Raw genomic sequence first — 14,019 nt, 5'->3', positions numbered from 1 at the left:
CCAAGCCATGGCCCAAGCACCACAAGGGGAAAGGAGACCGTTTTCCGCCAGGCGGTTGGAGGAGGTGCCCCTGAAGCACCCTGTCTACCCCCTCTCCCATGGACGGTGAGCACATGGTCTGCACTGGACAAATTTGTGACCCTGAAGGCTCTTGTGCTGTTGCACCGACATGTACGCCTCGGGCTCCAAAGGCGTCAGACTGCGTGACAGAGCATGAGGCTTGGACGCTGTGCAGCCGTGTCCTTGTTTTCAGTAGCAGCTTGACTCCACCTGTTCACCTTGCTCTAAGAGGAGAACTTCATTCTTTTCTCCCCTAAGTTCTGAGCTGTCACTGTCCTCTTTATGTGTCTTCCTCTCATTTTTATTTTACTACATATTGTGATACCCAGCCTTTCAAATTATTATGTTGTACAAGGTTTTAGGAGTCTCCATTTTTAAAAATGTTTGTTTTGAAATATTTAATTCATGGAAATAGTCTCCCAAATACACAGGTCCCCATCCTTTGAACATTCCTGGAGCCAAACTGTGCTCATGTTGGAAGGTGGGGAGATCCCCCAAATATCCTAGAGGAATATTCCATAGTTTCATAGCATAGGGTACATGGTCTCACAAAAGTCCCCAGGGGCTTTTTGGTGGAGCATGCAACTCTTGATCTGGGGGTTGGAGTTCAAGTTCCACATTAGGTGTAGAGATTACTTTAAAAACTTTAAAAGATATATAAAATTCCCTATAAACGTTGTGGAAGATAATAAAGGATGAGGCCCGGGACAGCACAGCCCAGGCTCTGTGCCTGAGCACTGCTGTGAGTAGCAGCCTGCCACCGATTGGCTTTGGGACCTTGAGGAACTGACTTGTGCCCTGGGAGCCCCAGCCTCCTGTCTGTGAAGTGGGACGATGCTAGCAGTACCCGCTCCCTGGATCAGCGTTAACAGTTTCTAATAGCGTCTGCAGTGTGGTGAGCTCAGGAATGCTGCCATCATCGTCAGTAGGCAGATCTGGCTTTCCTTATTGGTGCTCAGATCTTCAACTTGTTTCCTTTCTTTATGTTTGTTTTCCTTGTATCATTGTTTGGGGAGACCTGGCAAGTTCAAGTCAGGCTCCAATTTTTCAGGGGCCCTTAAGTGTGTAAAAATGCCTCTTGTATCAGTATCATATCCTGTAACGCTAAAAACCGGGTAAGGAAAATAGAACCAAGTCAATATCAAGCATTCTTGGGGAAATATGCCACGTATTACAACCTGAAAGCTCCTAAGTAGAGATTACGATGAAACTTCTATAGGTCTGTGTGCCTTCAACAGCAGTGACTCTGTTCCTTAGGAACCAGCTCAGAGGCCACTAGTACCGTTCACTGCAGCGAAAAGTCTCTAGTCATGGTACAGCTCAGTACACATATCTACACCTTGGTGTCAGCCTGAGTGATTCCCAGATAGCTTTCCAATCCAAAGAGAGGAAGGAATTACAGGCTCTTTTGTGATTGTGTCAATTAATTAAGGTATCTGCAACTTGATTTTTCCCAAATCAATTTTGTATGCTAGCCTGATGTATATCAGCCATTTAATTTTTATGGCTTCAGAATATTTTCAGAGGTTAGTATTTCTAGTGAGGCTGTTCTAAAAAGAGACAGTCTCAGAAGCCATTGCAGTCAAACCAGGAGGGCCGACTGAGAGTCTCAGCAGTCAGGAACCCCTCTGCTGCCAGATTCTTCCCTGAGAGCACTCAGAAGAAGCAAAACCACACGGATCATCTATCATGCACAGGTCCACACCTCGACTTTGTATGTATCTCCTGTAATCCTCATAACAACCCTGCAAGGTGGATGTGTTCCCATTTTACACACGAGGGCACAGCTACAGCAGACAGGTGAGATGACCTCGCGGGGTGGAGCAGGGTATGTGCCCGTCCTGGGCGCTGCAGCTCCACCCCGTATGGTCTGCAGGACCCTGCATGGACCACATACTTCTTTGCCTCAGCTTTAGTCTGCTCACTGTGTGGTCGCAGTGAAGTCGTCCTCTCTTCAGCAAGTACGTGCCTCACCCCTTCTGTGTGCCAGGCACCATGTTGGGTGCTGAGATGAGTGGTAAGATGCACGAGGGCTCTGCTCCCCTGGTCTCTCTGTGTGGAGCGGGCAGACAGTTGACAAGGAACAAGAGGACTGCCAGCTGGTTGGTAGTGATGGCACTGAGGAAAGTAAGCCGGGCAGCATAACTAAGAGTGAGGAGGGTCAGGGGCAGGTTAGTTTGAGGCAGGTCTCTGGCTGGATGACGCTTCAACTGACACCAGAATTGGCTGGGCCAGCATGAGCTCTACCATGGGGTAAGTCCTGGGTGAGAGGCCTACTCTGATATCGTTGGCAGCTTTGTGCCCTTCTCCGTCAGGCAGGCAGTGACCCCCCAGCCACGAAAGGAATCATGCCAGGGGGGTTGATGGATCTGTGGCGTCTCCTTAGTAGAGCAAAGGGCCAGGTGCAAGGATCCCTGAAACACTTCTGGTAATGGGGCAGCAAGGGAAGCAGAGGCTGGGGTCTGGCACCTGTCACCGCCCAGATCCTGCTACCCCCGGGGCCACCTACTGTGTTCGGCCTCTACAGGTGTGTGCTTTGTAGGAAAGAAAGCAGTGAGGGTAGAGCCTGTCGTTGGTGGAAATTCTGCCTTAGTTAGCTTCCTGAGGGAAGGGCACAAATCACAGAACAAAGAGGGAAAACAACCCCAGATGCCATGTGTGTGACGTGTTGCTTCTCTTGTCTCAGCTACTCGTGTAGATTCCTCCCCTGCGTGGTCCTTTTTCTTAAAGTGCCTTAGAAGCTCCCTTCTGTCCCCAAATATCATCTCCCACTGTCCTTCATTAAGCCAGCCTACACAAAAAGCTGCAGGCCGAGGACATGCCAGCGCACTGAGAACAGGGTAAGAGGGAGCAGTAAAGAAAGAAAAGAATGTAAAGGTTTTTTAATCCTGTAAGTAGTGTTACTGGTAACATGTAAGAACCATACAGATTATCCACCTCTCAGTAGGATTTAGGAATAGTTTACATTTACTAAATGCTTTAAGGAGAATTGATTTATTGATGTTGCACTCTGCTAGCTGAATTTTTTTTTTTTTTTTACTTTAATCACTTTTAATTAAGAACTGAATTCTTCCAGGAACTGTGAGGTCTGATCTCAGTCATTACCATAGCAATATGTGGAATGATTGATCTCCTAAAGAACGTAGACTGTGTGTATTCTCTCTTTTCTATAATTTTGATATCTGAATGAAGTAGTCATGGCAGCACAAAGGAAAGAACACTTAGTTTTTAGTTTCTCTGGGGTTAAAGGTAGATGCTTGGTCAGATTTTCTCTTTGAAGAGCTCTCCTCAAAGATAATTCAGGAAGTGCTGCCCCTCCTTCCCTGGCCCAGCAGCTTACATACATCCTCAGGCTGGAGCAGCTAAAGCTTTTCCTCTTTACAGAAAGAGGAAAATGGGCAAGGCTTAAGTCAGCATAATTGTTGTCCAAGTGAGGGCTGTTTCCTTCAGATGAGTTTTCCCCGTTGATACGGAGGTGGGTTTCTAAGTCACTGTATTACTGAGAGGAGTAGTGGAAACACTGCAGCTCCTTGACATCATCTCAAAGAAGCCTCCTTTTACTATGCCGCCTCTTCCCATTCCATTCTTTCTGCTAGACCTTTTACTCTTCTGACATTAGCCTGTACGCTTCAACTACCTGAGCATAGTGTGACAGGAGATGCCTTCCTGGGTTCCTTCCACCCGGAACAAATGAAACATGTTACTCAGTTAATCGCCTCAGCAGTCAGACTATCACTTTTGTTTTCCAAGAGGCCAGCGTTCAGATTCTGCTGTAGAGTCTACTTATGAATAATGTCAGATTCTCGGTTTTTGAGATACCAGTCTCGTTTGGAGAGCTCCTGGGAGACGGCAGTGTGGCCTTAAACACGTATTTGGTGTAGTTGAGGGAGAGTTTTGCAGTTGGTACATAGTTGCTCCCTGTCTTTCCGTTCTGCACAAGGGCTTTCTGTGCCAGCTCTTTGCTCCCTGAGAAACAAGTCTGTGTGTTATAACAGACTGCACCATGATGTCACTTTATTTCCATAAATGACTCATGTGTGAGCAAAAATTGAGTAATAGTGTTTTAAGAATATGTCGGCATAGTAGGAGATTTAGGCAGATCATTTTGCCTTTTCTAATTATATTAAAGGCCAGGAGGTCAAATATTTAACCTTTTCCAACATATCTGCTTCCTTTCCTACAGAAACAGATGATTATGCTGAGATTATAGATGAAGAAGATACCTACACCATGCCGTCAAGTAAGTAGGCTTCTGGTTTTATTCTTCAGATTTGACAGTATTTAACTTTTCAATATCTCACATTTAAATTTTAGTTCTTGTTTTCTTAGAACTCTCTTTAATAGCTCACTGAGTGCATGACAGAAATATTCTCTTCAACCTTTAGAATCCTATTTTGTATTTGGCTAGTCTCAGGTCAGAAGCCTAAAAGTTCAAGTATCTATAGTAAGTTCTGCTTAGTTACAGGTTTTCCGTAATCTTGTGTCCTGGCTCTAGGATGATACAATGGTTATTGATTACAGAATATCCTCTCTGTAGATGATTTTTTTGTTTAAAGTTAAATACATATACACACCTATATATTCACTTCAAAGAAATACTCATATTCACTTCATTGCATTTCAGTTAATTGTGTTCCGTCAGCATTCTCCTTCTCTCTGTTGTGTGCTGCTTCTTGATTTCAGAGAACCTGGAAGCCAGATTTCATGTTGGAGGATACAGCCCCAGATCTTGAATTGGAAACACACTTGAAATTTCACTCACATTAAAGAAATGTTTTAGGGGCACTTGGCTGGCTCAATCATTAGAGTGTGTGACTCTTGATCTGAGTTGAGAGTTCAGTCCCCACGTGTGGCATAAAATTTACTTAAAAAAATTTTTTTTTAATTTTAAAAAATGTTTTTTTTTTGTTTTTTTGTTTAAAAAAAAAACAGTTAACTATATCTTTTAAAGAAGCTCAATTATGATCCTACCTTACAGCCCCAGAGGCCTTAATAATTTAATATCTGATGTCCTGATTTCAATAGAGCCATACATATTTGTAAAATAAATGTTTCAGGGACTTTATTTACCCTGTTTGAATTTTAAAAGATGCTATTTTAAAAGATGCTCTCATTTGGATTAATGGTACATGTTGAAGAGGCATTACCAACATCAGGCCTGCATCATCCCAGGTGCACTCTGAATCCCCTTATAAGAGCTCCTGTATTAGAGTGGTTCAAAACAGAAGGAAGAGCTGAAACATGCATTTTGACTTGCAGTAGCAACATGGAAAGATGTTTAAATTTAGGTTAGCCTTTGAGTCCCTTACACATTCCTACAGAGAATCCAAATTTGTATTTGTGTACTTTCATTCAGTGTTGAGTAGTAAGGTCCAGACCCCACAAAAATGAATTCTCATGCAAGAATTTACGAAATGGAGATTAATAATCATTGTTGACATCACATCGAGTTAATTTGAGGAGATTCAGAGTTTGCTTGTGTCTAGTCCTCTTTTTTTTTTTTTTTTTAAACTGATGTTTGTGGTTAAAATATGTAGCAAAGTAAATGTTGAAATGTATTCTCGGAATTTGTTGTTGTTAACCTAATTGCTATTAGTTATTTCTAAGCAAGGTCTTCAATTTTTTTCTCCCTTAATTGCAATACAGAAAGCTATGGAATAGATGAAGGTAACAGGATTCCTTTAAAATAACTGCATTTGCTTGCAATTGCAACCTATGGAATGATGTGGGATGTTTCAGTTTTCAGTAACTTTATCTTTAAACTACTTTCCATTGGTTTATTCATGCTGTTAAACCAATGGAACTACTAGCTAAAGTGATTTTAAAGAGGAAAAGAACTATCTAAAATTGGGTTGGGTTTTCTGTGCAGTTTATAATTTGATAAGCCAGGGGGTGAGTTTTTAAATATTTGGCTATGGTTTTATTCCATTGGCAGCTACACTAATGGAATGCACACAGTGTGGGTTGTGCAGACAGGCTTCCCTGCTGGAGAGAATCAAAATACTAAGCAGTTAATTGGATTAGAACCAATTGACAAGGTTTCTAGTGGGTATCTTATTTCCATGTGCCTCAACAGCCTACTAAATAATTGGTTTTGTGTAAAATCACAATGACTTAATATATTAATTTGAGGCAAATGCTCTGAAAAATATAAAATATTCGTAATTTATAATGTGATATGTTCAACCTTGATTCCAAGTCACCTGATTTTGAAATTAGTTTTTAGAAGTGACCTCTTTAAACTCTTTTAGCTCCATGAATAATATAGATAGGATCGTCAGAAAGTGGAAAACTCTTAAACTTTTAAAACGTAAAGTTTCTCATGACAGTTTTTCTGTTGCCTCCCGATTTTCAAACTTCAGTTATTCATTAAATAATTGCTTTAAATAACTGTGATTTTTAGCCTTTCATATATTAATACCTAAACTAATAGCACTGATTACCTAAGCATATAATTTACTACTTGGAGAAACTATTTAGAAAACTATCAGACAGATATAAACTAAATCAACATTAAAAAAATGTGAAAAAAATCTACCTTTAATAGAACTCACATGGTTTTGGTAGTTCATGTGATGCTGTAACAGTTTATGTAATTCCTTTTAAAACAGTGTTTAAGAGAATTCCACTCTATGTAAAGCATTTTCATAGAATGATGTGCCACCAGTGCAATTGGTACTCATGGATGATAATGAAACGAAATGTGTCAAGTGTCGTTTCTACATTTGGAATGTTGTACTTACATATATCCTGTTTTGCAGCCAGGGATTATGAGATTCAGAGAGAAAGAATCGAGCTTGGACGCTGCATCGGGGAAGGCCAGTTTGGAGATGTCCATCAAGGCGTCTATATGAGCCCAGTAAGTCCTCCATGGTGACCAGGATTTGGCATTCCTTTGACCCTTGCCTCTTGTTTGTCTTCATGAGTCCTCGGTTCTTTGCACATGTCTTTTACAAAGCTCGTCATACATATCAACCTACTTGGTATATTCAGAAACAGGAAAATGGCACACTTAGCTCTCAGAGGGCTGGGTCGGCCCATTGATTTTACTCTTCTTGCAGCCTCTCTCCTCAGTAGATTCCACAATGATTGTCCATTGCACGGAGTTGACAGATAGATGACCAGCATTGACAGCAGCTGGCCAGTATTCCCAGCTGGCCAGTATTCCCAAGTTAATGTTCTCAAGGGAAGAACATTAATTTACCCCACACTGTCCTCCAAAAGGGATCAACAAATTTTTAAAATTAAAAAAATTTTTTTTAATTATTTCTTTAATAATAGTTTTATTGAGGTATAAATCACATACCATAAAATTTACTTTTTTAAAATGTACAATTGAGTGGTTTTTTAATATATTGATAGAGTTGTATATCCACCACCACAATCCACCCTAGCACATTTTCTTTGCCCCAGAAAGAAGAAAGAAAGAAGAAGAAAGAAGCCCCCACATCCCTTAGCATTCACTCCCATTCCACCTTACCTCCAGCTCCTGGCAGCCACTCGTCTGCTTTCTGCTTCTGTAGATTAGCCTGTTCTGGATGTTTCATGTAAATGGGCTCATATGATATATGGCCTTTTGTGATGGACTTTCAGTTAACATGTTTTCAGGAGTCATCCATGTTGTAGTGTGTATCAGGGCTTCATTTCTTTTCATTGCTAAATAACATTCGATTGTATGGATAGACCACTTTTTGTCTGTTTTTCAGTTGATGGTCATTTGGGTTGTTACCATGTCTTAGCTGTTACAAATAATACCTCTGTGAACACTCTTGTACAGGTTTGTGTGTGAATAGTTTCCAGTTCTCTTGAGTAGATATCTGGGAGTGGAATTGCTGGGCCACATGGTAACTGCTCTTTGACTGACTGCTGAACTGTCTCCAAAGAAGCTGTGACATTTCTATTCCTAGCAGCAGTGTATAAAGAGTGCCCATTTCTCTGCATCCCTACCAACACTGGTTATTGTATCTATTTTTATTAGATCAGTAATTTTAAAACATTTTAAAATAATAGTACAGAGGCACCTGGGTGGCTCAGTTGGCTAAATGTCCAACTTTTTTTTTTTTTTTTTAAGATTTTATTTATATTGGGATGCCTACGTGGCTCAGTGGTTGAGCGCCTGCCTTCGGTCCAGGGTGTGATCCTGGAGTCCCAGGATCGAGTCCCACATGGGCCTCCCTACATGGAGCCTGCTTCTCTCTCTGCCTGTGTTTCTGCCTTTCTCTGTCTCTCTCTGTCTCTCGTGAATAAACTCTAAAACAAATAAAAAAGATTTTATTTATTCATGAGAGTCACACAGAGAGAGGCAGAGACATAGGCAGAAGGAGAAGCCGGCTCCCCACAGGAACCCTGAACTCCGTCCCAGGACCATGGGATCACAACCTGAGCCAAAGGCAGATGTTCAACCACTGAGCTACACAGGTGCCCCTAAATGTTTAACTCTTGATTTTAGGTCTTGATCTCAGGGCTGTGGGTCCTAGCCCCACGTTGGGCCTCCATGCTAGGCGTGAAGCCTACTTTTAAAAAAAGAGAGAAAATAAGAGTACATACTTGCTCAAGAAACTTTTTAAAGAGGTGTACACAGATGGTGCTAATAAAGGTACACAGACTATCCCCATCTTAACGATGGTTGTATATAAGGGTGGTTCAACTTAACAGTTTTTTTACTTTATGTGTTACATTTGGTAGGTATATTATGCACACTTTCAACTTAGGATGTTTTCAACTTATGATGGGTTTATCAGGACGTAACTCCCATCTTCAGTCAATGAAGGTCTGTAATAACACAGATGATTGACCTTTTGTGTGACCCCTGCTTTGGAAACTGCAAATGGCATTTTCCCCAGTAATTCCATACCTGTCAGTTTTTCATATCCTTTGTACATGCACAGGTGACATAGTGATTACTAGTTCCATTATTTTTGGAACTAGAGAGCTAAAAGAGTTTTTTTTTGTTTTGTTTTTTGTTTTTGTCAGGAACAATGGACAATTGCCATCATGTCCCTAAACAAATGAGAGGTTTCATTTTTTTAAACTTCAGTTTTGAAAGCCTTTACCTTTTTTTTTTTTTTTGAAAGCCTTTACCTTTGTACTTACATACAACTCTGTCATTTATTATGTATTTCTAGCTGTTAACTCCTCTTCCAGTTGTTGTTTTTTTTTTTTGGAGGGGGGGTGATGTTTTTTGTTTTTTGTTTTTTGTTTTTACAATATCTGTATTATCTTCGTAATTCTCGTAACTTTGTTCTTTGAGGCAAAATGCAGTAGAAAGAGCCCTGGATCTAAAATTACTCAAAGACCAACTAACTTTTTGACTTGGCTACACCCAGCTGAGATGTGGGGGAGGTGAAGTTTCCTGACTGAATTACTCCATTTGAACTCAGTCATCTCTGAGCTCCCTGCAGTCCATAGATTGTTGATCGGCAAACATTCTGAAGTTGCCACAGTAGAGCGACTTACTAAGACCACACAGATCATGGCAGGGTTAGTGGGCTTTATTTCATGCTTTTTTTTTTTTAAGATTTATCTATTTATTCATGAGAGACACAGACTGAGAAAGAGAGGCAGAGGGAGAAGCAGGCTCCTCACAGGGAGCCTGATGCAGGACTCGATCCTGGATCCTTGGATCACGACCTGAGCCAAAGCAGGTGCCCAACTGCTGAGCCACCCAGGCGTCCCTATTTCATGTGTTTTTAAAATAACTAACCCATTTTAGTTGTGAAAATACAAGAGAACAATTTTTTTAATATCCATTGTCTAATGTTTATTAAATATTTGTTGAATGAATCCCAAACACAAGAAAAATACCAGGGTTCACACTTTTTTTGTTGAGTATCTTCCTGATATATGTTGTACATGACTGTTTGTCTTTAATGTGGGTGTCTAATTTTATAGTGCAAAGGAGTCCATTCATTCCTCTGGGCTCCTATTAAGTCCTTTTTCTGGGCTATGTTCTTTGTTCTATAAGATCAAGTAACATTTCATCAAGGATTTTTAATAATCAGTCAAACAACAGCTCAGCACACACATCACAGCTAGAAACCTGCCACTGGTTACTTTGAGACTCAAGTAATTATTTCAGCAACAATTTCTCAGTCATGTACCACATGACAGCGAAGTGGCTAGATATAAGAATGAACAAAACAGGCACAATTTCTGCTCTCACAGAACTTAAATTTTCTCTGAGACAGAAAGGGACAGGCAAATATACCAACTGTCGAGTAGGGAAGAAGTACTCTGTGGAAAAAGCATGAGTAAGAGGAGGTTGAGGTGCTCTCCCCATGAGATGGTCAAAGGAGGCCTTCTGATAGGTGGTGACACAGGAGCAGAGCCCTAAAGCAAGAAGGGTGCAGTCTACAGAAGGCCAGTGTGGCCGCAGAGGTGTGCAGGGGGAGGACCATGAAAGGAGAGAAGATACGGTCAGGTAGACCATGCATGGGGACCTGAAGTTCATTTTAAGAGCCAGTGAACACAGAGTCTGTCGAGACATTCGTTCACACGCACTGTTATCTTCATTTGGTGAGGTGATGGGACTTCTTTCTTACTATTTGAGCATCTGCTGATCACCTGCACATTCTTCCATCAAATCTCTTTTAAAATTAATCCCAGAATAGCCCTTCTCTGGATTTCTTAAAATCTTTTAAATGTCTCCTAGTTGTTAATAATTCAGAGCCTAATCATATCTTTTATGGAGACATAGTGGGCACCAGTGTGGTACTTTCATTGAACATTGAAAGACCTCTCTCCCATAAATATTGCTTGTATTTTGAAGGTTTTTAAAAACCATACCTTGAGCAATTACCTCGGTGTGTTTGAATTTGCCTCTTTTAAAAGGTGTTTTAGGAAAAATTAAAAAAGAAATGACTTTGCTCGGGTTCAGTCTTGCTTGCTTTGAATTGACTTCTCCCACATTCTGGTGTCTGTGATGAGCCCCTTAATAGTTCAGCACTCTCCAGGCTTCTGCTGCCCCATGGGGGGGCCAGTAGCCACAGGTCCTAATCCTCGGACTGATGGCGAACCCCTTGCTCTGTTCATGTGTGGCCCGTGTGGAATCAGGTTCAGCACCCGTTGGAAACTGTCAGTTTTTAGAGAGCAGTACTTTCTTTCTTTTTTTTTTTTTTTTAAAGATTTTATTTTATTTATTCATGAGAGACACAGAGAGAGAGACAGAGACACAGGTAGAGGGAGAAGCAGGCTCCATGCAGCGAGCCAGACGCGGAACTCGATCCTGGGTCTCCAGGATCATGCCCTGGGCTGAAGGCGAGAGAGCAGTACTTTCTTTACACTTCTTCACATTGTCTTGCATAAAGCACCATGTCCAGTATGTGAGCACAAATTCACAGGGTTGATGATGATTTTATGGTCTTACAGAATTTTCTATTGTTGTTACTCAGAATTCCTGTTAAAAAGGGCATTTGGGGGACACCTGGGTGGCTCAGCGGTTGGGCACCTGTCTTTGGTTCAGGTTGTGATCCTGGGATCTCAGGATCTGGGATGGAGTCCCACATCGGGCTCCCTGCATGGAGCCTGCTTCTCCCTCTGCCTATGTGTCTGCCTCTGTCTCTCACTCTGTGTCTTTCATGAATAAATAAATAAATCTTTTTTTAAAAAGGGGGGGGCATTTTGTGTCATTTCTAGAGTATACCAGCTGGCCCTATATTTAGATGGAGGTAGAATTCATGGTTCTGGTCCTAAAGGAGTTTCCCATCTGGTTAAGGAAAACAAAGACTAACTCAAAGCAAAGCAGTTAGATCTTGGCGTGGCGTATGGCTAGCCATTCTAAGAAGGCCCTCAGATCAGACATTTAGCAGACAGTTATTTGTGCTCCTGTTCACGTTCTGCACCAGCAGCGACTGTCCTGCAGGGACCAGGCTACCATTACGACCTGGAGTCCTGCATGCCGCCTCTGCAGCTTAAGAAAGGGGACCCAAGTTTGTGTTATAATCATTTTGCTATTTATATATCTTCTCGTTTGAAAATGTTTAATATTCTGGAATCATATGGTGTGCAATTAGTGTGAAATCTAAAATTAATGCAATCTAAGATATTTTTAAGATATGCCACAGCTGACTCATAAATGGCATCTGCATTCAAAAGAAAGGTTTTATTTTAATAGCATCCATTAACCGCAAATATGTATTGAGCACCTACTAGGAATTTGGTACTGTTGTAAGGCAAAATTTTTTGGCAAATAAGACAATAAGGTTACCTACTGTCTTGAAACTTCTATTTCAGTGAGTGAAAATAATAATGTAAGTGACAGTGTATGCTATGTGTATATTGGAATGAATAGTAATAATGTGTAGAATAATAACATTCTAATAACCTGAGAAGCGGTGGTAATGTAAAGTGACTCAAGGAAAATTCTGTGCTTGGAGCTTGTGGTGAGGGTTGTGCAGAACAGCAGGGAGCTAGCCTGTGGGGCAGGCAGCTGGGCACTGTTTTAGACAGGACAGTTTGAACAAGGATCTCAGCACAGATTTCTGGGGGAGGAGCTGTCCAGTCAGGCAGAACAAGAAAGGCAGCTGCACGAAGTGGTGTTGCAGCCTAGAAACTGAGGCTAGTGTGAGAGGTTTGGGTGAAGAGGGGCCCTGGGGGCCCACAGCAGAGGGCTGGGCTTTTACTCCAAGTATGTTACTGGGTTCAGGAGGTGGTGGTGGTGGCGGAGCCAGTGAGTGACCCTACAGCAGTGGTGAGAGCTGGGCAGCAGGTTCCAGATGCACTCTATAGGTGGGGAACACAGGTCTTGTTCCTGGATTGTTGGATCCATGGGAGCTGAGGGAAATTGAAGAATCAGAACTGGCCACTAGGTTGTTGACTTTGAGCGTCTCTGGGAATTCTGTGTCTTAAGTGAGGCGAAGAAGGCTAAGGAGGAAATGTGTCTGGTGGTGGGCATATGTGAGGGCTCCCCAGGAAAACAGAAGCCCTAGGCTGTGGGTGCCTTCAAAACCGATTTGTTGGGGGCAGCCCCGGTGGCGCAGCGGTTTAGCACCGCCTGCAGCCCAGGGCGTGATCCTGGAGACCCTGGATCGAATCCCACATCAGGCTCTCTGTGTGATGCCTGCTTCTCCCTCTGCCTGTGTCTCTGCCTCTCTCTCTGTCTGACTCTATGAATAAATAAATAAAAATCTTAAAAAAATATTTAAAAAAAAAAAAGATTTGTTAAGAATTGGCTCATGTGATCATGGAAGCTGACAATTCTCAGATCTACAGATGGCCAGCTGGAGACCCAGGAGAACTGATGGTTTCTTATTTCCAGTCTGAGTCTAAAGACCTAAGACCCAACATAGCTAGTGTACTTGTACTCCAAGGGGTAGAAAAAAACAAAACAAAACAATGTCCAGCTCAAAGGTAATTGGACAGGAGGAATTTCCTCTTATTTAGGAGAGGATCAGTTTTTTGTTCTACTCAGGCCTTCAGCTGATCAGATGAGGCCCACCACATTAAGGAGGGCAACCTGCTTCACTCAGTCTATCTATTTGCTTATTAAATCCATTCCAGAAACACTCAGAATATGCTTGACCAAATATCTGGGCACCCTGTCGGCCCCATCAACTTGACACATAAGATGATCCATCATAGCGGGATATCAGGAGTTCTGTTTTGGTGTTACCAAGTTTAAAATAACTTTGCTACATCCTCATCAAAATAGGCATGGGTGGGCTGGATATCAGAGTCTGAGCTGAAAAGCAAAGTGAGGATGACAGAGAGAATTTGAAAGTTGGTATAGAAATAGGACTGGACACTCAGTAAGGTCACCTTGCATCGAGCTGGCCTGGGGATCCAGCTCTGGGATGTTCCAGCGCTGAGAAGACAGGAACCAATGTCTTGTCTTCCCAGTGTCCTCCTGGGTCATGTTTTCTGCCTGAGGCTGCTACTTCCAGGAATAGTGACTCAGAACCCAATAGCAAGGACTCTTCCGAGGGAGCTTGGCAAATTAGGCTTTGTCAACACAGAGAATCT

General features: G+C 42.0%; 1 protein-coding gene across 23 annotated transcripts in view; it reads left to right on the top strand.

Annotated features, from left to right (window-relative positions):
• PTK2 (protein tyrosine kinase 2) overlaps positions 1-14,019 on the top strand; it is a 267,646-nt gene that overhangs the window by 186,649 nt on the left and 66,978 nt on the right. For 15 of the 23 annotated variants that reach the window (XM_077847404.1, XM_077847398.1, XM_077847395.1 and 12 more), the window contains 3 exons: positions 4,244-4,300; positions 5,707-5,727; positions 6,822-6,919. In XM_077847404.1, coding sequence (XP_077703530.1) covers positions 4,244-4,300; positions 5,707-5,727; positions 6,822-6,919 — 176 coding nt within the window. The remainder of the gene's footprint in view (positions 1-4,243; positions 4,301-5,706; positions 5,728-6,821; positions 6,920-14,019) is intronic. The other 8 variants (XM_077847401.1, XM_077847407.1, XM_077847397.1 and 5 more) reach the window with 1 other exon arrangement.

This window comes from Canis aureus, chromosome 14 (genome assembly GCF_053574225.1).
Source record: "Canis aureus isolate CA01 chromosome 14, VMU_Caureus_v.1.0, whole genome shotgun sequence".
NCBI classification, from domain to species: domain Eukaryota; kingdom Metazoa; phylum Chordata; class Mammalia; order Carnivora; family Canidae; genus Canis; species Canis aureus.
Note: the sequence above shows the minus strand (reverse complement) of the source record. Positions and strands in the feature narration are given on the sequence as shown.